Raw genomic sequence first — 27,085 nt, 5'->3', positions numbered from 1 at the left:
TTTTTGGAGTTGGCGTGCCTCACACACTATCCTGACCGCTCGCTCTGCGTGTACTACATCTCCAGCCTTAGCGAGCGGTCCCAGGCACGCCTCCCAGGGAGCGGTCCTCGGAAGGACTTCGCCGCATTCGTGAAGTGGGTGCTGGTGTGTAACGACTCGCTAATCACCATCAGCCCCGCGGAGGATGACTTCGCCACCAGCCCCACTTCACTGCCAGAAGCCAGTCAACCACCATCGACGAACATCGCAATGGAGATGTCTCACGTGCCCACCGCAGACCGAGGAGGCAAGCCTGCCGCGATGGATGAGCCTGGACCGAGGAAGGGTTCGGACGGTACCATCGCCCCGGAGCCAACCTCACATCAAGGGTCTGACCAGGTGCGTGAGCCGGTGACATCATCCGACGTCAAGGGAGTGCTTGTGGAGCTCGAGGGCTGGGAGGAAAGCTCCGCCCACAACACCACCACAATGGAAACTATGACTGACACTGGCAAATATGCTGAGGAACTGAAAGATATTTTTACAGTTGATTTAATCGATTTTTTCGGAGAGGTGACTTCCCATTCCCCTGATTCTCCTGTTTTTAATGATTCTCCTGAGCCTCCAGAGGACCAATCTCCAGTGTTCTCCAGATCTCCGTCTCCTGAGTTCCCTGTCTGCCCACCCAGCCTCCCTCTCCCGCCTCCTCCGTCACCCAGTCTCACAGCCAGTTCCTCAGCCCCACCATCACCTCTGCCCTTCAGCTGCTCGACATCTCCCACATGCCAGGTGGGGATGTCGAGCATCTTCAGGTCCTCCACTACATCCACTCAAGAGGATCCCCTGCCTCCACTTCCAGCCTCCACGCCCCCTGCTCCACCTCGGCCCGTCGACACTTCGGCATCACCCTGGCTCCTCCCTCCCTCGGCTCCACCGGACACCATCGGCCATACGGCTTCTCCGGGCTCCCTCGTCTTTCCGGCTCCGCCTTGGTCAGTCGTCCACCTGCCTGCACCTACGGCTCCGTCTGGCTCCTCCTTCCCTCCAGCTCCGCCTACATCCTCGGTCCCACCGGCTCAGCCTCTGCCCTCTGGATGTCCGCCTCCTCCTCGGACGCTCGTCGCCATGGCTCCTCCTCGGTCTCCAGGACCATCGGCTGCGCGTGGGCTCGTCGGCTCTTCAGTTACACCTGGGTCTCCAGCTGCATCTCCGTTGGTCGTCCCCAGGGTGTCGTCTGCCCCCAAGCCGACTCCACCATGGCTCCTCCCACCTGCGACTCTACCCTGGGGCCTCGTCCTGGCTGGCTTCTGGGGTAACATCTGGCTCCTCCTGCTCCTGGCTTCCCCCTGGCTCCTCCCACCCTCCACTCCCCCTTGGACTGTCTTTGTTGTTTTCTATGGACTCTTTTCTTTTTTGTTTGTACTCCGCCCTCCTCCAGAACCCCCTCCCTCCCTCCTCTGGACTCTTACGGCGCGAGGACGCGCCTATCCGGGAGGGGGCGAAATGTTACATGTCATGTCTCTGTCTGCCCTTGTGACCTAGTTTCCCTGTTCTGTTAATTAGTTCATTTGATTCACCTGTGCCTTGTTTATTATCCTGTCACCTAGTTTAGTTCCTTTGTTAGTCCCTTGTATATATACCCTGTGTTTCTAGTCTTGTGTTGTCCGGTATCGTTTGTATTATGTTGGTGTATGTTCCATTGGATTCCTGTTTCTCCTCAAGTAAAGACTTATATTCATTCTATCTCCTCGTTGTATGCGTTGTACACCACCAGCCGTAACAGGGGGTCTGATATGAAAAATTACACATTCGTACAAATAAAAAAATATTTATTTAATTCAGCATTTTTGTGTGTATGTGAGTGAGTGAGTGAGTGAGTGAGTGTGAGAGATAGATAATGGTAATATAATCATACACATTATATTATTGTTTTTCCTCAACATTGTAATGTGAAATAATATAAACATGGTAACCATATTCTGACTCTAGTGTACCTTATATGTACGTTACGTTCGGCACGATAACTGGCGCGCTCTGCTTTACTAGTGTTTTTTCCCGCTCACTGCTTGAGCCTATAATGCTTTTGTTCTTTAGGCCTATATTTTTTGTTTACACATATTGTTTAATGTTTTAAACCGAATGAAAACCTTAAGATAAAACACAAACTTGTTGTGTATATTACCTAATCATAAGTTTGTTCAGAAATGGTGATGACAACTTGAATAAAAAATAAAAATAAAAAACGTCTCTCATTTTCTCAAAATAATCGTAATTTAAAGCTGCTGTCCACGATTTTTGGCCCTCTAGCGGTTAATAAACAGAACTGCACGCGTCTTGCGGAGGAACATTCTAGCCGGAGCTACTTTTCTCCGTGTATGTCTCATGGTATGTCTATGGCGAGTCACGAAGTTACATACTCTGCGGCGAGTCCTACCAGTCCGGTCTGAAATAGTCAGAATATAAACACTTATTATAAGTGTATAATATCATGTCGCTGCTTAAAATTCGCAAACATTAATTTATTGCACATTTATTGGAAAGTCTGAATTTATCAGAAGTCTGAATGTGCGAATATAAAACCAATTTTACCCAAGTATGACTTACTGTACTCATAGGATATGGTCCCACATCGATCACGATCAGTCTGTAGCCAGATGTGAGTGACTGACAGATGTCCTCCTCTGTAGCTAACTACTTCAGCGAACATCTGAATCAGTGCGCGAGCCCGTGAATCACAGAATGTGTCGTTGGAATCAGAACATAAATATTTTTGTGGCGGGAATATCTAAATCTTACCCGGATACAGTAATTCTATTTTCTGATTGGCTGTTCGGTAGCTTTATTTTTTTTATTAGATTAACTGGTGCGTGGCAGGGCCTTCTGAACTCTATGGGGAACTCGCTTGATTCCTCTAATAGCGGCGCAACTTATTGTGCATTATCCTGGAGATCTCTGCGTGAGAAATACAAGGTGTGGCATGTGAGCGTGTGAACGGGTTGAAATGCGTGTGTCTTACGCCCAATGCGTGAGACTTGAGAGCCCTGTACTAGAGTGCTTTCACATGTGCTTCAGAAACTGGTCACGCTGAGGGCGTTCCCCATAACATCAATCCAAGAAGCAGTGTTGAGTTCCCCTTCTCAGGAAACCATATGGTTACAGTCGTAGCCTTGAGACATTTGTGCATTTTGGGTGTGGAGCAATGAAGGGAGGTGTGTGTTTTTTGCATTGATTTCAAACATGTGTTTCTCGAAAATCGCTTACTGCACCTTTAAGTGCTACTGGCTCTGTTATGTGAATATGACACTTTAACCATGACAAAAATAATTAACAATCATGAATAATCTTGCTGTATGCAAAAAAAATAATAAGCAATATTAAGGTGACATTCTAATTAATACATTCTGCTTATCCTGTATTGCAATTTGATCACCCAATATAATGGTCAACATCCATTTTCAACATTATTTGGTAACAATTTAAAATAAGACCTAATTTGTTAACATTAATTAAATACATTAATTATCATGTAAAGTTAAATATAAAAGATCTAGCATTTGCTATCACAATCTGAAATTCCTTTTAAATTGCAGTAAACTCAGAAAGAATAATGTTCTGAATGTGTCTTGTGTCCTTCAGGAAGACCCAAGAGAGCTGAGCTTCTGGCTGGAAGACCTCTACACCCCTGGCTATGATTCTTTGCTCAAGAAGAAAGCAGCTGAAATTAAGAGGAACAAAATTTGTAAATCATTTGTATTCATCATTCTGTTCGTTTGTGCAGTAGTGATCATTATTACTGTGCCAATAATGGTAACACAATCAAGAAACTGATGGAGCCATGCCATCCACTTACTCTAGTCTGCATCCATTCCTACGACAATCTGACAGTTCAGCTGAACAACAGCAAACACTTCACATCATGTATATGTCATATGGTATAGAGGGGTGGGTCAATATGATAACTAGTATACTTTTTTTTTTTTTATCTAAATTGCATTTTTTCTGTTGTGATCAATCCACAAGGCTTGTGGTGTAATAAAAAAACAATCCAAAAATATTCAGTTGGGATATAATGTTTATTACTATAATAACGTAGCCAGCAGGGTTAAAAACTGTAGTTTACTGTTGTAGTTTAGGCTTAAAATTGAAAGGTTATTACCTTTTGGAAATAATCCATTAACCCATTATGAAATGAAATTATATAAGGAAGAAGTGCAATCTTCATGTGAATTGATGTTCTGTGAGTCTGAATTGCACACTACAATTTATGCCTCCCACAACAGAAAAATGAATGTCTCAAATGGATTTCACTGATAAAGCCATTTAATCTTTTTGATAAATTTGGTAAGGCAAAATTATATTGCTGTCATTATAATCAGGTAAGAAAAACGGCTATTACTGAAACATACAATTAATTATACAAAGAAATATTGGTCTACCGTGCAATAATACCAGCTACAAAACAAAACACAAAAGGAGAAACTGATGTGAGTGAATATTCAGTCTGTGCAGTGCTTGCTTTCTTTATCCAAAATGAAATGCATTATATGTATTTGTCAGATAAACAGATTTGAGTTTTATTTGTGCAACTTAATGTACAATATGTTCAAGAGAAGACTATATTAGGCTAAATACCAAAAAGTGGGGTCTATTTTTATCTGTTTTATTTTGATAAATATGACACAATATGACATTAAGATTATATATCTTAAAAAAATAAAAAAAAATATATATATATTAGTTTATACTTAAACTACATTTACAAATTTGCATTCTGCTTAAGTATTATCTGTCAAAAATTTGATGTTCTGTAGTAATAGCTTTTTTTTTCATTGTTGTTGTTGTTGTTCCATGTGTTCTGTGAAAAAGCAAAAACACCAAATAAATGTGTAATTTTTTATGCCATGTGTAAATGTGTAAATGCCATTTTGTAGTATATATAGTGTGAGTGTGTTCACACTGAAAATTACGTAGCAGAGGGGACAGATTCAAATGTTAAATTACAAAATAAACTTGTGGAGTTCACACTGTGTGGTGCATAATTATGTATTAGTGCATAGTGTATAGCGTAGCATAATTGAAGGTGTCAGAAAAAAATGTGAAACTTATGTCAAAACCTGCGTCTCATTTCGGAGGCTGCATCGTCCAGAGGTCACATTTGAAGGCTGCATATGTCATTAAGGATGTCTTATTTAAGAAAAGTAACAGTAATAAAATTGACTGTTGTTCCTCATAAAGTGTAAAATACTGTAATTTCTTTCTTACTTTTCAATCTAATGGTTACTTTTCTTAAATGAGACCACCTCGATGATGTATGCAGCTTTCAAATGCGACCTCCGTAGGATGCAGACTTCAAAATGAGACACAGCTATAGTATCACAAACTGCATGTTTTGGTTTCGTTTTCATGGACTTTCTATTTTGTTTCTATCAGTTTTCTTTTTTCCTTTGTTCCGGTTTCCCACTCCTCATTTGTAACTGTGGTTTCTGATTAATGAGTCATCACCTGTTTGTCATTTGAGTTCAATCACCTTGCATACTTAAGTTCCTCCTTTTCATTCAGTTAGTGTCTGGTATTGTTTGTATGTTTGTTTGAAACATGTTGTTATGTTGCCTTCTTGCATTTGGATTACCTGAGTTTGTTTTATTAAAGAACCTTTTGTTTACTGAAACCTGTTTGAACCTTTTTTTTTTTATCTTCATCTGGACCAGATTGTGACACATTGAGGACAGAAGGCCTGCAGTACAATAGGTCTCACAATATTAGTGAGAACCTTTGGAGTGTATCCTGGTCTAGGATGCAAGAAAGCCCCTTGACCATACCAGGCGCAAATTCTAGGCACAATGGAGATAACGAGAGTGCTTGACTGTCTCCAGTTCTTTTAAGAGTTGTAGTAGCAAGCAGAAACAAGTGTGAGAAATTTTAAGGAAGTGTTAAGGATCAAGCCGCTCGCCTGAGAGAGAAGGTCCTTCCGGATCAGAGGACATCAGGTCTGAGAACAAACTTGAACCAGTCAGAACAGGGTTACTACCAACAGCAAGACCCCGTCCTGGCAAACTCTCTCCAGAACTCCCGGGAGCAGCGCAATCAGGGAAAAACTTACAGATGTAGCTTCAGACACGGCTGTACCAAAACAACCAACCCCAAAGGTGCTGGCTTTGTCATGGAGAACCATAATGGACAGTGAGTCGTCTCTCGAGACGCAAACAGATCCACTTCGGCACTGCCGAAGTTCTCCCATAAGAGCTTCCCCACCTAGGGGTGAAGTCTCTATTCCCTGGGCCTCGGCCCCTACCTCGACAGGATGTCTGCTCCATAATTGAGGTACCCTGGGATGTAAACTGCCTGAATGAGAGCAGTTTCTCTAGGGTCCACAGGAGGATCTGATGAGCCAGTCTGTAAAACGGGCTTGATCTCAGACCCCCCTGATATATACACGAGACCACCAATGTGTTGCCTAAGCGGCCAGCACATGATGGCCCTTAAGGTTTTGAAAGGAAGTGAAAGGAACACTGCCAACACCTCCAGGTGATTTATACACCAAGGGAGATGATGGTCCTGCCATAGACCCCAAGCAGAGCGACCACTCGTGATCGCCCCCCAGCCTGTGAGGGATGCATCTGTCATTAGCATGATGCGATGACCGAGAGATCCCAACACAGGTCCCTGGGACAGAAACCAAGGTTGTTTCCATATGACTAGGGCATGAAGGCCCCCTCAGCGAGAACCCCTTGGTTTTTGAGCCACTACTGCAACGGTCTCATGTTCAGGAAGCCAAAAGGTATCCCATTGAACGCTGCTGCCATGAGACCTAACAGCCTCTGAAAACTGTTTGACAGTAAGTGACTGGCCTAGCTTTATATCTGAAACGGCTAAGAGAATCGATGCTATGTGAGCAGGCAACAGACGAACACACAAGACATTCGATTCCCATACCATGCCTAGATAAGTGGTTCTCAGAATAGGAGAAAGCACACTTTTCTTTGCGTTTAGCCTCAACCCCAACCTTTTCATGTGGGCGAGAACAACACCTCGATGTTGAACCGCCATATACTCAGACTGAGCCAGAATCAACCAATCGTCAGTTTAGTTAAAGATGCGGATGCCCTCAATGTTCAAGGGCATCAAAGCCATATCTACACCTTTGGTGAAGGTTCAGGGTGACAGTGCTAGGCCGAGGGGAAGAACCCGAAATTGGTAAGCTTTGCCCTCAAAAGCAAACTTGAGCTTTGCTACTGTTCGAATAGCTGATATAGATCTAAGATCGAACACACCCTCCATCCTCTTTACTTTTTTTTTTTTTTTTTTCAGAACAATGAAGTACCGGCTGTAAAAGCCTGACTCCCTGCTGGGAGGAGGAGCCCTTCTATAACCACCTTTTGCATCAGAGTCTCTACTTCTTGTGCCAACACCAGAGCCTGCTCGGGGCCCACCATTGATGGCAGAACCCCGCTCAATCAGGGTGGTCATGTTCTGAATTGAACAGCATTCCCTTTTTATCATGTGCAGGACCCCTGAGATACTTTTGACAGACACTCCCTTCTGTCAGAAAAACTAGTCAGGGAACCAGCCTCTTGAGTATGGTGTGTTTTGTGCAGCCTGCACAATGCCCTGAATTGGCACACTGGCAGGGAACAACTGGCTTGGCTGACTCAGAGAGTGCAAGCCACCCTCAGGTGACTTGCGGGGAACTAATGTGCCCCAGCATTGCGGCGTGGTTGGCAGAGCGTCCCCCTGGGGGCACAGAAAGGCAGACGTATAATGAGGTGAACGCCGTCTGGCTTCAGCTTCAACGAAGCTCTTAGCAGCAATGACGGTCCTCAGATCCATCTTGCCCAACGCTCTGTTCTGGTGTTGTCTGTGTGCGGAGTTCGTACTCGGCCTCGGCTGCTCCCGCACAGCAGCCGCAGAGACACTTTTCCCACCAGTGTTTTTTTTGTTTTTTTGTTTTTTTTTTATGTAATAATAATTGGCTTGGTAGGCAGTCGGGGCTTTAAGGGACGATACAGACTGAGGGGAGAGATGGCTCTTCCAAGTGTCTCTTCTGCTCTTGGCATCGCCCCATAACCGTGCCCTCTCATACCTTACACATTACTGTATGATGTAAATATATGGTATGAGACAGGCTTATTCCACAACCTGGACACCTCATTGTGGAGGTTAGGAAAAACGGTAAGCCACAAACTCCTCAGTAAGCAAGAAAAACTGAAGTGACAAGTCTTGACAAGTCCACACTAACAACATCCAACTCCTCAGAACTGGATGCCATCAGTGCAGCTGCCTCAACTGGAGTGGAAGGAACCACAGCGCATGCTTCCTGATCAGAATAGAGACATTAAATCCAACAGGTGAGGGCTGAGATAGGGCAGCGCACGTCTCTAAACCCTCTGTTAGATTAATTTGCAAACCCCACGACATCAGGCGCTGGTCTGCCTCGGCAGAAGCGGAACCCAAGCCGCGATGGAATGCGAGCCGCCCCCTTCCTCAAAGAGGGCTTGGCGGGAGGGCAGCCTCATGAAAAGATCACAATGCCACAAGCAGCTTCCTCAAAAGCTGCTTGGGCATGCTGCACTCCCAAACAAACAACACACATCTGGTGAGTATCTCTTCCCAAAATGCTAAATATATAAACACACTTTCTGAACTGCTGTTCGCTCGCCATAATATAGATGGTAGACAGACAACAATAAATAGGACAAACAATTTCACATGTAGCGCTTGCTGAAGACATAGAAGCTGAATGAGTGTGTTTTCAGGTAGGCTTTATAGTTCCTGGTCAGTGAGGTCACCCGCCTATGACGTTCCGTCACCCCATTGGATGTACTTCAAAGACGCAATCACGCAGATGCGTTCCCATAGCAACTGATGCAGCGCGAGTTCCCTGAAAATGATTATTGTATCAATCATGTGTTGTGTTTGCTATCAACTGCTTAGAATCACTCATGCAATAAATTGTTTTCTGCAGTTTTTCACATCGAAATATAGATGGAAGACAAAAAGAGAATTTAAATTCATATATCCATAATAGTATGTTATAAAAAAAAAATGTGGGGACACTTTTTTGATCGAGGGCCTGTGCCTCAATCATGATGAAAGGCTAGAAACGCCCTTGTAATGGTGATGGACGAGTTCAAATGCTGTTATATTAGTGAAATTTATAGCTCGTTTTTTCCTATTTACATTGATATCTACATCACAGTATTTACAAATACTGTGTCAGACTTCATTTGGGTTCAGGCTTTTTCAAATGACAAATCTGCAGGCAGATGATAATAGCTTGTTAAAGGGATAGTTCACCCTAAAATGAAAATTAAGTCATAATTTACTCTGCTGTAGTTCTAATGTAGTATATCCTTTGTTTGTTTTTTAAACCACAAAAGGAGATTAAAAAAAAAAAAAAAATCCTGTTTACGCTAGTTCATATAATGGCAGTGAATAGACACAAGCAACTTTTTTTTTAAAGAAAGACACAAAAGTATCACAGAATGATCCCATGTGACACGTGCCATATATTCCAAGTCTTCTGGGGTGTATGATAGAGTTTGGTGAAAAGCAAACCAATGTGTTAATGTATTATTTAATGAAAATCATGACCTTGACCAATGGTCTTCTGTGCATGTAACGTGACACAATGATGCAAAGACATGCTCGAATTTCCTGCAAAAACCCACCAGCACCACCAGAATTATAAAACATTATTACAAGCTTGCCGTTGTGAATCGGCTAAGGTAAGGAGATTGTTTTGAAGACTGGCTGGTTACGTACTTGCTCAAAAATGGATTTTGGATCATTTTTAACCAAAAAAAAGTTACGGACAGCAGCTTTAACATGAACTAAGAATGAACAATACTTCTACAGCATTTATTAATTTTAGTTAATGTTAATTTCAACATTTACTAATACATTATGGAAATCGAATGCATTTGTTAACATTAGTGTCACGTAATGCACACAGACAAGATGGTAAGATCCAAGCGCAGCTTTAATGGGGTAATCCAAAACGTAATCCAGACACAGGCAAGGGTCAAACTCCACAGAAACAGTCCACAAAAACAGAAAACCAGAGACACAAAGTGCATGTAACACAATAGAACAAACCACAAACAAAGGCAGAAACAACTGAGTATAAATAGCTAATGGCAAACTCAAAACAGCTGGTGCAATGAAGGATAATGAGTCCAGGAAGTGCGTTATGGGAAATGAAGTTCCGAAAGGTGACAAAAGTCCGCGTTGGAGTGCCCTCTAGTGGTTAACTGGGGCACTCCAACTGGTGGTCATAACAATTAGTTACAGTTTTTTACAGACGCTAGGACACATTTCTCAATACTTAGGTCACTTTTGCAAAACTCTTCACACAGTGAGCACAACAGAAGTCTATGTGGGCTAAACTGAGGATCAATTATCATTGCTTTGGCACAAAATGCATTCAATGACTACATCTCTCAAATTTCATGAATTCTTTTCTCACTCAGACACAACAACTGCCAAAACTCTTTGTACGTACATGCCAATTTGCACATGCTTACATACTGTTTTCAAAACTGTTAAACTTATGTTCAAAACAATAACATAATACAAAACTGAATAAGAAAGCAATTTGCTACATTCCTACAGTAATATTTTAATGAAATATATTTTAATGAAATATATCTTAAAATTAAATGCTATAAAAACAATTGAATTCTATCTGCATCAGTGGATGGTGTGTATACAAATTCTTGTATTTTGTAATTACTCAAAAAAATGCAAAAATATAAAAATAAATACAAATAAATAAACGACATAAAATGTCGACGAATTCTGCATCATGTCTGATTTATTCCAGTAACATATATTGCAGTGAATTATAAACAGAAATGTGTCCTTGTTTTACACATTGTATAATGCTACATGTTGTTAGTGTTTTTTAGGTAATTGTTTTGTGGGTGACAAAGTGTGTTTGTCGGCTGTCAACCTTTGCTAGTGCTCTGGAAGAATGAGTTGATTTGAGACCTGAATAAAGTGTTTTGGTAGTTGTAGTGCATTTTGAATGTGAAATGAACTGCTTTGCCAAGCTGAAAGTTGGTTAGGAGAACTGTGTGAAGAGTTTTGCAAAACTGACCTAAGTATTGAGAAATGTGTCCTAGCGTCTGTAAAAAACTGTAATACACTGTGAACTAACATGAACAAATAATAAACAGCTGGATTTTTATTAACATTAACAAAGATTAATAAATAATGTAATAAATGTATTGCTCACTGTTTCTTCATGTTAATACATTAACTAATGTTAACAAATGAGACCTTACTGCAAAGTATTACCGTAATGTTCAATGTTATTTCATGTTAGATTTATATTTATGTAATCTGACCTGTTAATACACATTTAACTGGGTTTGATTTGTCACCATGTCGGTATTTTGTCTTATAAATATTTTTTGTTTAATCTATTTGCAAGTTGCTTTAGATTGTGTAGTTTGATTCCTATAAATTTTATCAGGGGATCAAAAATGGCTAAAAATCACCACTAGGAGGTGTCATAATTCAAAAGACAGTTTCATATCAAAACTTCATGATGAAGTATTTTATTTATTTACTTAGTCGTTATAAGCCAAAACATTTGAAACAATGGTTTAAACATTCACTTAACAGCATTTTTTTAATTTATTTTTTTATTTTTTATTTTTTTTGTAAATGTGCACTGAATGGCCTGCTGGCAGAATTCCTTTGGTGTGTGTAACTTGTGTCTGTGTGAGTTCTGTGAATTGTTTCTTGTCAGACTTCAAGTCTTGACTCCACCCTGTAAAGCAGCAATGCTATGAATGGCTGAACTGTCAGGTTAACTGTAGAGTACTGTGAATGATTCTCTTGAGCCAACCACTGCTCTGCTATTTCTGACAGCTATAATAACTACCAGATTGACCTCTAGTTGCCTTTGTGGATGTAATTTTACAGCTTAAAAAAGCATGCTTTTTTAAGTGCTGGAGTGCTGATGAAACCATGTTTCAGTCTCTTTTTCATTTGAAGCAAACATTGTATCTTCCTCAGTTAATTAGATAAACCCTAGGTGGAACATGCACATCTTCATGAATATTGTAAAATGAAAGATCAGAGAGAAATATCTGATGAGATATAGCTGAAAAAAATCATCAGCTGTTGCTGTCAATGACAAAATTGTGAATTTTTGTCTTTAAAAGACAGAGAAAGTGTAGTCTGAAACAGAGCCAAGTGGGCATGCAATATTAGGTATAAATAATTATAATTCATGTATTGTTATGACTAGCACTGAGATAATCCTAAAAAGTAATAAACAACTTTAACATGCCACATGCAAGTCTAAAATACATGTCTAAATTGAAGTTAGCACCAGATTATGACAAGAGTAATCTAAATATAATAATAATAATAATAAAATGTGGGAACCAGAGTCCACAGTCAATACACGTCAGAATTCTTCATTCTGAAGTTCTATGAGGACATGAATGGTTTTTACAAGTAAGAATCTCTTGTGGGCCACATGTGTCAACAAACCGAGTCCCTGTAATGACCACACATATGCAAAATAGAATTATATCATACATGTAGAATATTTGACAACTCTGTATTTGAGAGGGGTGCATTTCTAGTCTGATAAGTAGGGGGGTCAAAACTGAGTGTGTGCCGATGATTGGTAATATCTAGAAAACACATTTTAATGCAAAACTAACATTCCAAATGTTACTTTTAGTTTTATTCACTACATTTTTAATTTCTCAGGAATTGTATAAATAGGGAAAATTGGGTCAAGTTGTCATAAGGCCTTTATCTAAGTAAATAGTTTGCCATGCATTGTGTGGATCAAATCTAGTTAACAAGGATACCAAAGCCTGAACTAAAAAAGAAAAATGTATTGAGTAATGACCAGAGAAAATGAGAGAAAGTGGTTAAAAAAGTAAACCAGATAAGATGCATACTGTCAAGACAAAACAAAACTTATCTTAAAATTATTTTTCAAAACAAACAAACAAAGAAGACTAATCTGACATTCATGTAGGTTATTTACATGGTGGTTCAAGGAATACCTTTGTAAATTGAGGTATTTGTTTGGAAAATGCTTTTACATTCATTGGGTAATGAAGATCTTCATCACTGGCAAATGACAAGATGGATTTCAGGCTAGTTTTCAAAGTAAGGTAGGTAAATATTCCACTTTAGCAGACAGAAAATTTGTATCATGTGACATGATCACTGAAATATTGATAGGAACATTGAGTGCTGGGTAAAGGCTAGAATACACTACACAACTTTTAAAATCTGAACAGATTTTAGGTGAACAATACCTAGATGACGTACTGCATATGATGGGATTCTAAAGTGTGCAAACAGTGGACACTTTGCTATCCCATAATACTATGGAAGCTAAGGAGTCATAAAGATGAATAATAATAAAAAATACTGTAGAACTAACTATGAACTCTTTTCGTACATACTTACAAAGAAAGTTGCTCCTTGTGCTTAAATTGTTTAACAACACCAAAGTAAAGAATTTTCATGTTGGATGGATGTTTCATGTCTTTATACAATGTATTTATACATTTATACAACATACGTGCTACAGAGCACTTCTTTAACAGTCAAGAAGTTCCTAATCAGTTTCTGTACATGATGGAAATATGTGGTACTAGGCCTATAGCAGGTTTACGCAGGTATTGACAGTTTTAACAGTCAAGAAGTTCCTTATCAGTTTCTGTACATGATGAAAATATGTGGTAGGCCTATTGCAGGTTTATGCAGGTATTGACAGTTTCCAAACAGGTTTCCCAAATATTTTTAATGTTTTAGATAGTCACACCACCGATTAGGTATTTCCAAAAATTATTATTATTATTTATTTATTTTTTATTTTTTTGGCAGGCCACTCAGTCAGGTGTAATTTGTCATTACGTGGGTTGGTATCTGTCAGGCAGAGGCTAAATGTTATTCATAGTATAAAAACATCACTTACAACTTTATTTTTATTTATTTATTCATTTTATCTTTTGGGTACACGTAGTCTTGTGACTTTTAGACATCGTGTATGTAGCTTATGTTTAAATCAAATATTCAGAGTCAGTACACCGATGAAGCCCAGCGCAGTGAAATTCCTGCCTTCTTTGGATTTCCCTGCAAACGTCAGCCAGGGAAGAGAAAGCGCAGCTGTTTCGCTCCGCCCCGTGACTGAGGCGAAGCAAAGAGCGTTTGTCCCGTTACATCAGTGCGCCCAGAGGCTTAAACCCGGAGAAATGCTTGAGAGACGAGGAGAAAAAGTTCCGTTTCTTCGCGTCAAACTGTGAGGAAAATGGCGAGTCTGTGGAGACTGAAGCAGCTGAATGAGGAAAAGGGTTACGTGAATGCAGTATGTCTTTATAGTGAGGTGAGGAAACGGTGTCTTCAGTGGAGAACGGCACAACGCAAGCCTTCATTGCTTGGAAAAGGAAGCGTCAACTTTATAAACGTTACAGTGTGACGCGTTTTCACTTAAGTAATGTGTATTGTAAGCGCCGTTGGCAACTACCGAAAGAATTATATTAAACTCTCCTCGCCAAGCAAGAGAGAATTGAAAAGAGAGCTGCGATATCAACACTTGGATGGATTTTAACCGATAAATTTTGTGATCGATACATTTGAAAGATGTTTACCTCACGTGTAATGGGACAACACTCACCTTCGGGTTGCGCGACGTGCACGCGAACGCACTTTGCAGATGTTAGATAATCATAGTCGTCAGTCATTTGACTCTAAAATGCACATATCAGTTTGAGGAGACTGTTGTATATGAGTAATCTGCTGTATTGACTGTGCGATGGCCCTCAGGTCTAGAAGACCGTTGGTGAGCGTCATCGTGGGGGTTTTTCTGGGCTTCACAGCCGCGTCGTGGCTGGTTGTGCCCAGAGTTGTAGAAATCAGTGCGAAGAACAGAAGGTCTTCAGTGTGTACATACTACAATAACGCCAGGGCTCAGGCTAAAGTTTTAGACACCGCCCACAGTACCTCATCAACCAGTGGCAGACACAAGCAGCTGCAGCCAGTCTTCTCTAGCCAGGAAGGCAGTGATGAAGGTGAAGAGGAGCTTAATAGGACAGGGAACAGCAGTGGAGCGGGACCTGTACCTCCAGCTAATAGTTTCTTGTATGTGGGGGTCATGACAGCTCAGAAGTATCTGGCCTCCAGGGCCGTGGCTGCCTACAGGACGTGGACCCCCAGCATCCCCGGGCGGGTGGAGTTCTTCTCCAGTGAGGGCTCTGAGAAGGTGCCCTTGCCAATTCCAGTGCCTGTTATCTCGCTGACAGAGGTGGACGATTCATACCCTCCTCAGAAGAAGTCTTTCATGATGTTGAAGTACATGCACGACCATTATTTGGATAAATATGAGTGGTTTATGAGGGCTGATGACGATGTCTACATCAGAGGTGAATAGCTGAATAGGATTCAAGATCTTTATTTTAATATGTACTTAGTGCAATGAAATTCCTACTTTGTTTTGTCTTCATGAGAAAGATGGGGTAGAAGGAGAACAGACATAAAAAACAAAGACAATAAAATATAAAAGAATATACAATAATATATATTAAAGTACAAGGCAATAAAACATAAAATAATATACAATAAAAGACAAACCAGGAAGAATAATAAAAATAAAAGTATAGTATGAATAAGGGTATGATATGAATATGAAGAGCAAGAGTGAAAAAAGACATTGAGTTACACTTGATTTTAAGGTGTCAGTATTACAGTGTAATTATACATTTGAGTACTAAATAATAATAATTAACTACTGTAGGGTTAGGGTTAGGATGAGGGTTTGGTTTGGGGTAATTGCATGTAATTATGCATAATTTATAGTTATTACTACAGTAATTACATGTAACATGTAACAATGACACTAAACTAAAGTTTTACCAGACATTGCTGTGCTGAAGCATTTTGATGCATACACAGAGCTTTTGAAATATTTTTACAACAAACAACTTTAAAATAATGACAATGAGTTAAAGTGCCTTTTTAAGGGAAATTATATATGTTTTGGAAGCTTATTGTAGGACCACTGAGATGTTTTGCATTTGGACATTATTTTAATGACAGTTGAACTTTCCCCAAATACGTATTAATGTAATGTATCCAGACATTTTACATTAAGCTTTTTTTTTCATGGTGATTTTCATTTGATTTAATTTTTACAGTAAAATAAATGTATAATATATATATAAAAAAAATATATAATATAAGATTATTTTTTATATATTAGAGTAATCAGAATTTAAGGGTAAAATTAAAATAATGTCACAATGTTAATAATAACAATAATAATCGTCCTAAAATCAGGCTTCATTTTCTTTATGCAAAATATAATGTCCTTCCTTTGATTTCTGGGGTGAAATATGACCCGGATAGACTCTAGGCAGGTTTTTTTGTAAAATGAACTCAGATGTTAATCTGAGATGTTAATCTGAACTCTGATTTTAGTCAGTGATGTTTGATCGCTGTCATTAGTTTGTACAAATCAATTTAGGTGGCTGTATCCATTGGTCAATCAAACTATATTTGGTGAAGACAATATATTTTTTTCCTCATTAAAAAGGTTTTACGCATAAAGATATGAATAGGACTGGCTTTATGCAAAAATAACAGCTATTTTATTTCAACTTTTTATTTCACAGGTCATCTAATGTGACTTAATACTGTCTATAATTTGTTCTACACTTGATGAGAAATGTTAAGTACATTAATTAATGTTAATATTAGTATGTTTAAGAATATTAGTCATTCATAACTTACCATATAGAATTGATATAAATGGCTATGTTAGATTTTTCTTTTAACCTCATTGTTTCTCCAATGATTCTACCTCCTATAGGTGAGAAGTTGGAGTTGTTTCTTCGCTCTCTTAACAGTAGTAAACCGCTGTATCTCGGTCAGACGGGTCTTGGTACCACAGAGGAGCTGGGTAAACTGGCCCTGGAGCCTGGAGAGAACTTCTGCATGGGTGGTCCAGGCATGATCTTCAGCCGGGAGGTTCTCCGCAGGATGGCACCTCACATTGGGTCCTGTCTCAGGGAGATGTACACTACTCATGAAGATGTGGAGATAGGACGCTGCGTCAGGCGTTTTGGAGGGACCCAGTGCGTCTGGTCATACGAGGTAACACCGGTTAACATGCTTCTGTGGAATTTGGTTTGAATGGGGTGAATTGTGCTGACTTTAGGTGCTCCGTCTTAGAGTCTCTAGAGTTCGAGTTTATCTTAACCTCTCATTACTCCGTGTTTACATTTTGATTCTCTGCTTCAAATGATAGGAATGTTAATGCATGATATTTCTTGTACTATTCAATTAAAGACATAAATATGTGCTGGTCAGGGTTACAGTGGATTATTTGTTCAGTTCAGTTCAGATTTGTTGTTGCATGCACCGTTGTGATGTGCCTCTACTTTTAGATTTCTCTTCTGAATATCAGTTGCCAGATTATAGTCCTCCTTTAGACATTTTAGCCAATGCTCTCAGAGGGATAACTTAAAGTTGGATTTAAAGATAACGTGTGATTTAGACAGTAGGGCCCAAATAACCTTGTGTGTATGTCTTGAAATGCAAGAAGAGTATGAATGTGCATATTTTCTCTAGGATAGGACATGTAACAATATGGAAAACTGTATGCTCTTCTATGTGTCATCTAAATGAATAGCTGATGCCAGCATTTTTATATATCTTACAACATCAATTGCAAATTATTGACATTGAAGTAGCTCTGGTTTCATATCATCAGGCTGTTTATTTGCTGCTTATTTGTATTGATATTTTGGTAACACTTTACAATACGTTCTCATTTGGTAAACATTAGTTAATTTTAATGATTGTTCATGTTAGTTCACTGTGCATTAACTAATGTTAACAAATACAACATTTGATTTTAATAATGCATTAATAAATGTTGAAATTAATATTAACTAAGATTATTAAATGCTGTAGAAGTATTGTTAATTCTTAGTTCATGTTAACTAAAGAAGTTAACTAATGTTAACTAATGAAATCTTATTGTAAAGTGTTACTGATATTTTATACCAAGGTACCAGAGACTTGTATCTAAAATGTTGGTATTGTTTCATCCATAGTTGCTAGAAACAGAGGTTTAAAAGCAGGTTTCATTTGAATGACAATTACTGATAATCTGCAGGTTTCTGTCTGCCAATGATACTACGAGGACAGCTGATGAGTTTTGTACTATTAATATGTCAGACATACTGACAGACAAGTATTACACCGAATAGCTGTGAAACCAGTTATACTGCATGTAAACACATAGCTCTGTGTCGATGGAGCAGTGTTTTTCTGGTTTGCCATGGGACAGAGACTTTTAATGTTTTATTCATGCTTTCATTTCAGTATTCATGGCAATGTAATCATATGCAACAAATCTGCATTGCTAAACATCTTCAGAGGTTTCATGATACTGGATTTGCCTACATAGCGTTATCATACAGTGTCTCAAAAAAACTGAGTGAACAGATCTGGCATCCGTCGTGTGTGTGTCTATATGTATGTGGTTCCCTTCCTGGCAAGTGTACGCTTGTCTTGTTTTATTTCTGCCTGTTATTGGATGTGGAGGGTGAAAGTGAATTATTGGGAGAAGAAGGGCACCTCAGTTCCCCATGTTAATCTCTGCATCATGACTCTTAACAGGCATGTGCATGCATCAGGTGTTTGAGCATGTGCTTTCACTCTGGCTGCACACCTATGGCTTTGAAGCTGTCACATGACTAGCTAAGAGCAAAGTATTGTGACAGATTTCTAATCTGCATTCGCATGACTCAAAATGTCCAAGGTTAGATTTTGCAGTCAGATTTTGTGATGTTTTGAGAGGCACATCCTATACTTTTTTCTGTATACTGCGAGACATTGTTTTTGTGGTCAAGTTTTGACTGACAGAACATGTAGCCAATGAGAAGATGACTTTTAATATCAGTACCCCTTAACATCATGAAATTGTTTGCAATTATTTTAAAATTGAAAAAAGGAATGAATTATTGTATGTGGTACATGTAAAAATAACTACAACTGCTTACTAAGGTGTGCAAATATTTTCCAGTAAATGCACAGCTAAAGTAGTTCCAGGCAGGTTTAGATCACATTACTGTTCCATATCACAAATGAATTCATTTATTTCAAAGGTCCTTACAACTGACAACAGCAACTAAAAACAACAAAGACATTGACCAAGCAAATAAATACAACAAACTATAGAATAAAAATGACAAACTATATCCATGTCTTCCCTAAGAAATTACGTTTAATTATCTATGTAATGTATGCTCTTTTTCTCCTACACTCTCTCCCATACAGAACACACACACATGCAGAACACACTCACACACACACACAGAAACATACATGTGTACAGAAAATTGTTGTCAGCACTGCCCTGTGACTTTAATTTAAATAAAAAAGCTACATAATACTGTTTTTGAAGGAGATAAACACTCATCTTCACTGTTAGACACTGTTGCTGAACTGTTGAACCGCACAGACTCGGGTATTTCACAGATGCTTAAATCAGTCAGTCAGTCTCTCTCTCTGTTATAACTGCATTAGTGGCTCAAGCCCTTGTTACCGGCCACTATACAAATAAATTTGACTCGACTTGGTTTTTTCCTTTGTAAAATGGATTTATCTCCAGTCTAAAGTACTGCTGAAAACAGACCTTATGTAACTGCATGCTCCTGCACCAGCCAGTGGTGCCCACTATGAATGGTTTCGTAGACCCAGATAGGTTTGTGCTTTGGCTGCTTATAGGTATGGAGAGGGGTTCTAACATCTTTTCCAGACTGCAAAAAAGACTGGCCTACCAGTAAATTTCTTGCTTTTAGCCACATGCCCAAAGCCAATGCTGCCTTTTTCTGTAGGCCGGTACTGATATAAGGCTTGATGATCACAGCGGCATTGGTGCGTCAGGGGTCGCTAGAGCCCGATGGGTCCATCTGAGAGATGGTTTATCATGCAGCTCAGGACAGGAACTGACACAGCATTATGTCACTGATTCATTCAGTCGCTGTTAAATGTATTCAGCACCTCAGAGACACAAACACTAACACACAGCGTTTACTGACTAACACACACCATTTACTTTAATACCTCAATGACATGCTTACAAAGAGAACTGTGCTGTACCAGATGTTAATACCGTGGTATAAAATAATGACCATATTCTTGTGGCATGTTATTTCTGCAAGCATGCAGATAGATTTTTGTATCATCTGAAGAATAAAAATGAAAGTGATGCTGAAGTCAGCTGGTTGTGTTATTGGCTTTATTTTTTGTATTGGCCTGTTGTTGTTTTTTGTTGTTTTGTTTTTTTTTTAGTCATAGCTAGCAAGAAGAAATCTTTAATTTTGCATTGAAGGACATGAATATTGATCAGTGTTCCTGCTTGAAGAGAATACTGAAAAATGGCACATTTGATTGTGAGTCTTGACTTGATTTCATGTGAGTATAGACTCTGAGAGAGTGAGCTGTGTTTTTGTCCGATAATTCCTCAGCGCAGATTTCCTCCATGCAGACTTAAAGGCTTGATGTTCCTCCCTCACTCTGACACTTCATGTTGTGTGGGTTGAACTGTATCTTCAAAATGTTTTCACTGAGCAAAGCAAAAGCAAGCAAATATTTACACACACATAAGTATGGGAATGTTTTGGCCACATTTTTTGATAAATATGTCAAGATATCTTAGGCAGTGACATTAAAGGGTTAGTTCACCCAAAAATGAAAATTCTGTAACACAAACAAGGTATTTTTGATGAAATCTGAGCGAGAGGTATATGACTTGTCCAAGTCAGCAATATAATCAACACTTTCAAGGTCCAGAAATATACTAAAGACATTGTTAAAACAGTCGACGTGACTACAATGGTTCAACCTTAATTTTATGATGTGACGAGAATAGTTTTTGTGCACAAAAACAAAACAAAACGACTTTATTCAACAATCTCTTCTTTTCCCTTTCATTATCTTTACACAGGTGAAGCAGTAAGCACAGTGAAGGCTTCCGTGTTTACACCAAAATGCTGGCTCAGTATTGGCCAAAGCTGCACACATGTGCAGCACAGCACATGCATGTGATGCTGACGCAGTAGCCGGCCAATAACGAGTCGGCGTTCCCACGTAGAATCTGGAAGCGCTGGACATAAACAATGTATTAGAATGACACAGAAGAAAAGATATTGTTGAATAAAGTTTTTTTTTTTGTTTAGTTTTTTTTTTTTTTTTGCTCACAAAGGGCCAGATTTACTAAGAGCTTGCACTAGCACAAACCCTCTTTTGGCGTTAAAAAACTACTGTCGGGACACGACAGTGCAAAATTAGCACTGAAAAGGCGTGGACTGAGTTGTTTTTGTGGCTAACCTTATTGCATATGCATTTGTAGGAGTATTCCTTTCAGATGCAAAATTTATGGGAGGAGAGTATTTAAATGAATCACGCAACGTGATTTACTAATGTTTGAGCTGGTCAATTTACTGGTATTTGCGCCATTATTTAACGCCCCAAAAAAGCATGTCTTAACCCATTTTGTGACATGGCTGCAATTGTTGCTGCTAGGAGGAGACACCACAGAGAACAGAGACTGCATGGTAGAAGGGAGAACATACTTTCCATTTTGACAATAATGGCTGTATGTTAAGTTATTTTCAGAGGACAGTAAATCTATACTGCTATACAAGCCGCACATTGACTATTCTAAAATATATCCAAGTTTCATTTCTATAGTAAAATGTGAAGGTGTATATTATATATATATATATATATATATATATATATATATATATATATATATATATATATATATATGTATATACACACACAGTATCTGACAGAAGTGAGCACACTTTGCTACAATGTAAAGTAGTGATTGTACAGCCTGTATAACAGTGTAAATTTGCTGTCCCCTCAAAATAACAACACACAGCCATTAATGTCTAAACCACTGGCCACAAAAGTGAGTACACCCCTAAGTGAAAATGTCCAAAGTGTCAATATTTTGTGTGGCCACAATTATTTTCCAGTACTGCTTTAACCCTTTTGGGCATGGAGTTCACTATAACTTCACAGGTTTCCACTGGAGTCCTCTTCCACTCCTCCATGACAACATCACGAAGCCGGTGGATGTTAGAGACCTTGCGCTCCTCCACCTTCCATCTGAGGATGCCCCACAGATGCTTAACAGGGTACCAGTCCGGAGACATGCTTGGCCAGTCCATCACCTTTACCCTCAGCTTCTTTAGCAAGGCAGTGGTCGTTTTGGATGTGTGTTTGGGGTCGTTATCATGTTGAAATACTGCCCTGCTGCCCATTCTCCTAAGGGAAGGGATCATGCTCTGCTCGTTCATGGTTCCCTCAATGAACTGTAGCTCCCCAGTGCCGGCAGCACTCATGCAGCCCCAGACCATGACACTCCCACCACCATGCTTGACTGTAGGCAAGACACACTTGTCTTTGTACTCCTCATCTGGTTGCCACCACACACTTGACGCCATCTGAACCAAATAAGTTTATCTTGGTCTCATCAGACCACAGGACATGGTTCCAGAAATCCGTGTCCTTAGTCTGCTTGTCTTCAGCAAACTGTTTGCAGGCTTTCTTGTGCATCATCTTTACATCTTTAGAAGAGGCTTCCTTCTGGTATGACAGCCATGCAGACCAATTTGATGCAGTGTGCTGCATATGGTCTGAGCACTGACAGGCTGACCCCCCACCCCTTCAACCTCTGCAGCAATTCTGGCAGCACTCATACGCAGAGGTGGGTAGTAACGAAGTACATTTACTTCGTTACATGTACTTGAGTAGTTTTTTGGAAAATTTGTACTTTTTAGAGCAGATTAAAATATGGGTACTTTTACTTTAACTTGAGTACATTTGTAATGAAAAATCTGTACTTTTACTTCGCTACAATGGGCAACGTTCCTCTCGTTACTTTATTTTAATTCAATACTGTAAATGTTAAGAAATGCGTAGTTTATTCCATGCGCGCTGTCTCTTTTTTCATGAACGATGCTGTGGTGGAACATTGGTGCATTTGTGGAATTGCGCTCTCACGCTACTTTGCCCTGTTTAGTAAATCTGGCCCAAAAAGTCGCTTGTCGTTTCATAACATTAAGGTTGAACCACTGCAGTCACGTCGACGGTTTTAACAATGTCTTATAACACATGGATTTCATCAAAAATATCTTAATTTGTGTTCCGAAGATGAACAAAGGTCTTATGGGTGTGGAACAACATAAGGGTGAGAAATTAATGACAGAATTTTCATTTTTTGGTGAACTAACCCTTTAAGGAAGAGAAATTAAATGTGTGTTAAATAGAACATTCTCACAATACAGAATGCACACCTAAAGTCAACATGAAATGGAATTGGACCCTATTTGCTTAAAACAAGTTTATGGTCTTATTGTGCATGATTCAGTTCTGTCACAAGCTGGGCTAGAACTCGGGTCTCTGATGTGGTAGTTGAGAGATCTGCCACTAGACCACAGAGGTTGTAAAGTTGGACCCAAACGAAACACTCAAGGCAGAACTCCAGGCAATGTTGGTTTATTAAAAAAAAGTCTTTGCAAGCCAAAAATCTAACAGAAGTTCTTCTCAGACAGAGGCATTGGTAACATGAGAGAAACATATAAAAATAAAAGCTCCTCGAGGGGAGAAAACAAAACTAGAGCTCCTTAACAATGAAATAACTAAGAACACCTTACTTGAGGTAGAATGGAAGGACTAGTGTAGCTCCTCAATGACAACACTGCACACGGTTTCTCGAGTACGGGCGCATTTATTAGCCTTCTCAAATGCCATGAAACGCCGTGAAAACTACAGGACAGAGTAAACAGTGCAATTAGACACTCCACTTTGGCTTGCTAAGCACACAAGTGTAAAATAAAAATAGCTACCTCGTGGCCGCTTGTCACTTCGGAGGTCTTTAGGCGAATATTCAATCAATGTATGCGTTTTCTAGCTGTATACATTGAACAGTATAATCAGCACAACACAACTTCACAATTACAGTTATTATACATGTACAAAACAAGTACCTTATGCAGCTAGTTAACTAGGCTTTGGGAGCTGCCTTAAGCGTGGCTCTCGCTCTGAAAGTCCCGAGCATGTGAGGGCATGTCTATTGTACCTGTGGTCCGATAGTCTCTCAAGCTCTCGTTAAATCTCGCAATACTAGCGGTACCAAACCAAAGACAATAACTGGTGTAACTGTATAATGAAACATATTGCATCTTAAGGAAAATAAAGACACATTTTATCAGCGCGAGTAATAATAATATTCAACAAAAATATTCCCCTTTTTTCTGAACAAAAATAAACATCTTTGTACATGAATCCTTTCAATGACACTTACACTCCTACCAAAATCACCAAACTTTCAATGTGATTTTCTAAGAAGTGTCTGAGTCTTGACTATGTGTATGAACTTTATCAGCCTCGATTAAAGTCACAATCTTGTGAATAGGTCTTTCTATGTGTATTAGTCTCGTCTGTGGTTTTCCTTTGTCAAAAGTAGTGTCACTGGTCTTCAGCTTCACCTTTCGAACTTTTCCATCTGTACTTTGTAATGTCTCTATCACACGAGCAAGTTTCCATTTACATCTTGGTGCATTGTCGTCCTGCAGAATCACTATGTCATTTACTTGTAGGTTACGTGATGCTTTCTGCCATTTTTGTCGCTGTTGGAGATTTAACAGGTATTCTCGCTTCCATCTCTGCCAGAACTCATTTGCAAGAAACTGTACTCTTCTCCATCTTTTGTTCAAATACAAATCTTCTTTGGAGAACTGTCCGGGAGGAGGGAGAATAACTGATGACTTCATTGTTAATATGTGATTTGGCGTAAGTGGTTCTGGACCGGCGGGATTGTTGAGATGTTCAACACTTAGTGGTCTGCTATTGATGATTGCCATTGTCTCATAAAGAAATGTTCTTAAACTCGTTGTGTCGAGTCTGTTTGAGGACTTGTGTAGCATTGCTGTTAGTATGCTTCGCACCGTTCGAATTTGACGTTCCCAGACGCCTCCCATATGGCTTGCTGCTGGGACATTCATCACGAACTCGCATCCAATGATTCGTTGGCGTTCTTGATCCATTCCTTTCATTAACTCCGTAAACTCTCTCCTGGCGCCCACAAAGTTTGTCCCTTGGTCGCATCTTAGTTGCCGGACGGGGCCTCTTATTGCTATGAGAGTTCGAAGGGCATTAATAAAGGCATCTGTTGTTAGATCGTCTAGAGTTTCAATATGCACAGCTCGTGAACATAAGCATGTGAACAGTAGTCCATATCTTTTGACTTCCTTTCTTCCTTCCTTTACTATGAAAGGGCCGAAACAGTCAACGCCACAATAAGTAAACGGAGGGGCTGTTTCTGTTCTCACTTCTGGCAAATCTGCCATCTGTTGGACGTCTGTAGCTCTTCTGTATCTTCTACACTTCACGCAGTGATAGATGTGCGAAGACACCACATTTCCACATCCCAGAATCCATATTCCATTTGCACGCAATTCATTTAGAGTCATGCCTCTTCCTTGGTGGTGTACACGTTCGTGGTGGTGTTTGACGAGTAGGGCTGACACGTGAGATTCTTTGGGAAGAATTGCGGGGTGTTTGACTTCATGGTGTAAGGCTGATTGGGATAGCCGTCCTCCCACCCTGAGAACATCTGCTTTGTCCAGGAAAGCGTTCAACTGTTTTATTCTGTTGCGCTTGTGTAGAGTACTTTCTCTTTGTGATCTTATTTTCTTTATTTCTTCAGCAAAGGCTTCTCTTTGCGCTTGCTTGATAATGAAGATTTCAGTATCCTTTCTCTCTTCGAGATCAGAAGCTTTGTTTGTTCTTTGTTGTGAGCCTTTGAACTCTTTGATGAATCTTTTGAGTCGAGCAATGGCTCCTACTGCTCTTGACCAGTCTGAGAACTTCTTTATGCGTTCCAGCAAGGTGTTTGCTTATTTTGTCTGAATGGTGTGTGTGTGACCTTTACGAAGCTCAGGATCTGCTTCGAGCATTTCTCCCACCGTCTCCCCCCTGTCTGGAAGATCCTGCCGCCAAAGGAACGCGGGACCCCGTATCCAGCTCGAGTCCTTAAGCCGAGTTGCATCCAAGCCTCTCGAGGCGTGATCAGCTGGGTTGCTTTCGGAGATGACATGTTGCCATTGGTCGGGACTTGTGCTTTGTCTTATTCGTTGGATACGATTTGCAACGAATGTGTGGAATCTTTTGGCGTCGTTGTTTATATAGGCTAGTACAACTTGTGAGTCAGTCCAATAAAACTCTTGGAGATTTTTGATTTCAAGTTCTTGCTTGATTACATCTGCGTTGCGGACTGAAGTCACGGCGGAAGACAACTCAAGCCTTGGGATGGTCGTTTGTTTAGTGGGTGTAACTCTTGCTTTACCCATGACGAGTGAGCAGGTGATCTGTCCTTCTCTGCTTATTGCTCTGAGGTATGAGCAGGCACCATAACCGTTAAGACTTGCATTTGAAAAGTTGTGTAGTTCGTATTGTGCAATGTCAATGTTCTGCGAGTAGCTTCGTGGGATTTTTAGAGCTGCTAATTTGGGCAGGTCTCGGAGCCACGATTCCCATTGTGGCAGGATGTGTTCAGGGAGATCATCGTCCCAATTGACTTTGTCTTTGCACAACGCCTGGAGTATTTGCTTTCGAGCTGAACAATCAAAAACTACACGGATCTTGTCGGGCTTGTGGGGGTGGTACACCCCGTGGTGTGGGATGTACCAGGCTGTCTCGTTGTCCAGCTCTGGGACCCTTTCTGCATCTCCACGAGAAATGATATCATCCATGAACTTGACGTAATCCTTATAGTATTTCTCATCTTTTCTGAGACGACGTTCCAGTGAAGACAATCTGCGTTCTGCATACTGTTTGTTGTTTGGGAGATTTGGATTGTCTGTTTTGAATGGAAGTGGGAGTTCGTAATGACCATTATCCTTCTGCCTAATGCCTTTGTTCACCTTTGACATAAACAGTATGTCTTCCTGGGAGACTGGATTGTCATCTGTTGTGTGCTCAGCGAAATCTGCTTCCAGAGCCTTTATCACATCCAGTGGAGTGACTTCTTTCACTT

General features: G+C 39.9%; 2 protein-coding genes across 3 annotated transcripts in view; both read left to right on the top strand.

Moving 5' to 3' along the window:
• LOC137028411 (major intrinsically disordered Notch2-binding receptor 1) overlaps nt 1-3,884 on the top strand; it is a 35,147-nt gene extending 31,263 nt beyond the window's left edge. Inside the window, exon 5 of the mRNA XM_067397166.1 lies at nt 3,616-3,884. Within this exon, the coding sequence (XP_067253267.1) occupies nt 3,616-3,807 (192 nt within the window). The 3' untranslated portion in view covers nt 3,808-3,884. The remainder of the gene's footprint in view (nt 1-3,615) is intronic.
• Nucleotides 3,885-14,225: 10,341 nt separating this feature from the next.
• The window catches only part of chsy3 (chondroitin sulfate synthase 3), a 121,282-nt gene continuing 108,422 nt past the window's right edge, over nt 14,226-27,085 (top strand). The window contains exons 1-3 of one of the 2 annotated variants that reach the window (XM_067395738.1): nt 14,299-14,347; nt 14,788-15,383; nt 16,829-17,112. In XM_067395738.1, the coding sequence (XP_067251839.1) occupies nt 14,325-14,347; nt 14,788-15,383; nt 16,829-17,112 (903 nt within the window). In that variant the 5' untranslated portion in view covers nt 14,299-14,324. Of the gene's footprint in view, nt 15,384-16,828; nt 17,113-27,085 lie in introns of both variants that reach the window. The other variant, XM_067395739.1, reaches the window with a different exon arrangement.

Source organism: Chanodichthys erythropterus, chromosome 10, assembly GCF_024489055.1.
Source record: "Chanodichthys erythropterus isolate Z2021 chromosome 10, ASM2448905v1, whole genome shotgun sequence".
Taxonomy (NCBI): Eukaryota; Metazoa; Chordata; class Actinopteri; order Cypriniformes; family Xenocyprididae; genus Chanodichthys; species Chanodichthys erythropterus.
The sequence above is the reverse complement of the archived record's forward strand: the minus strand, read 5'-3'. Positions and strand labels throughout refer to the sequence as shown.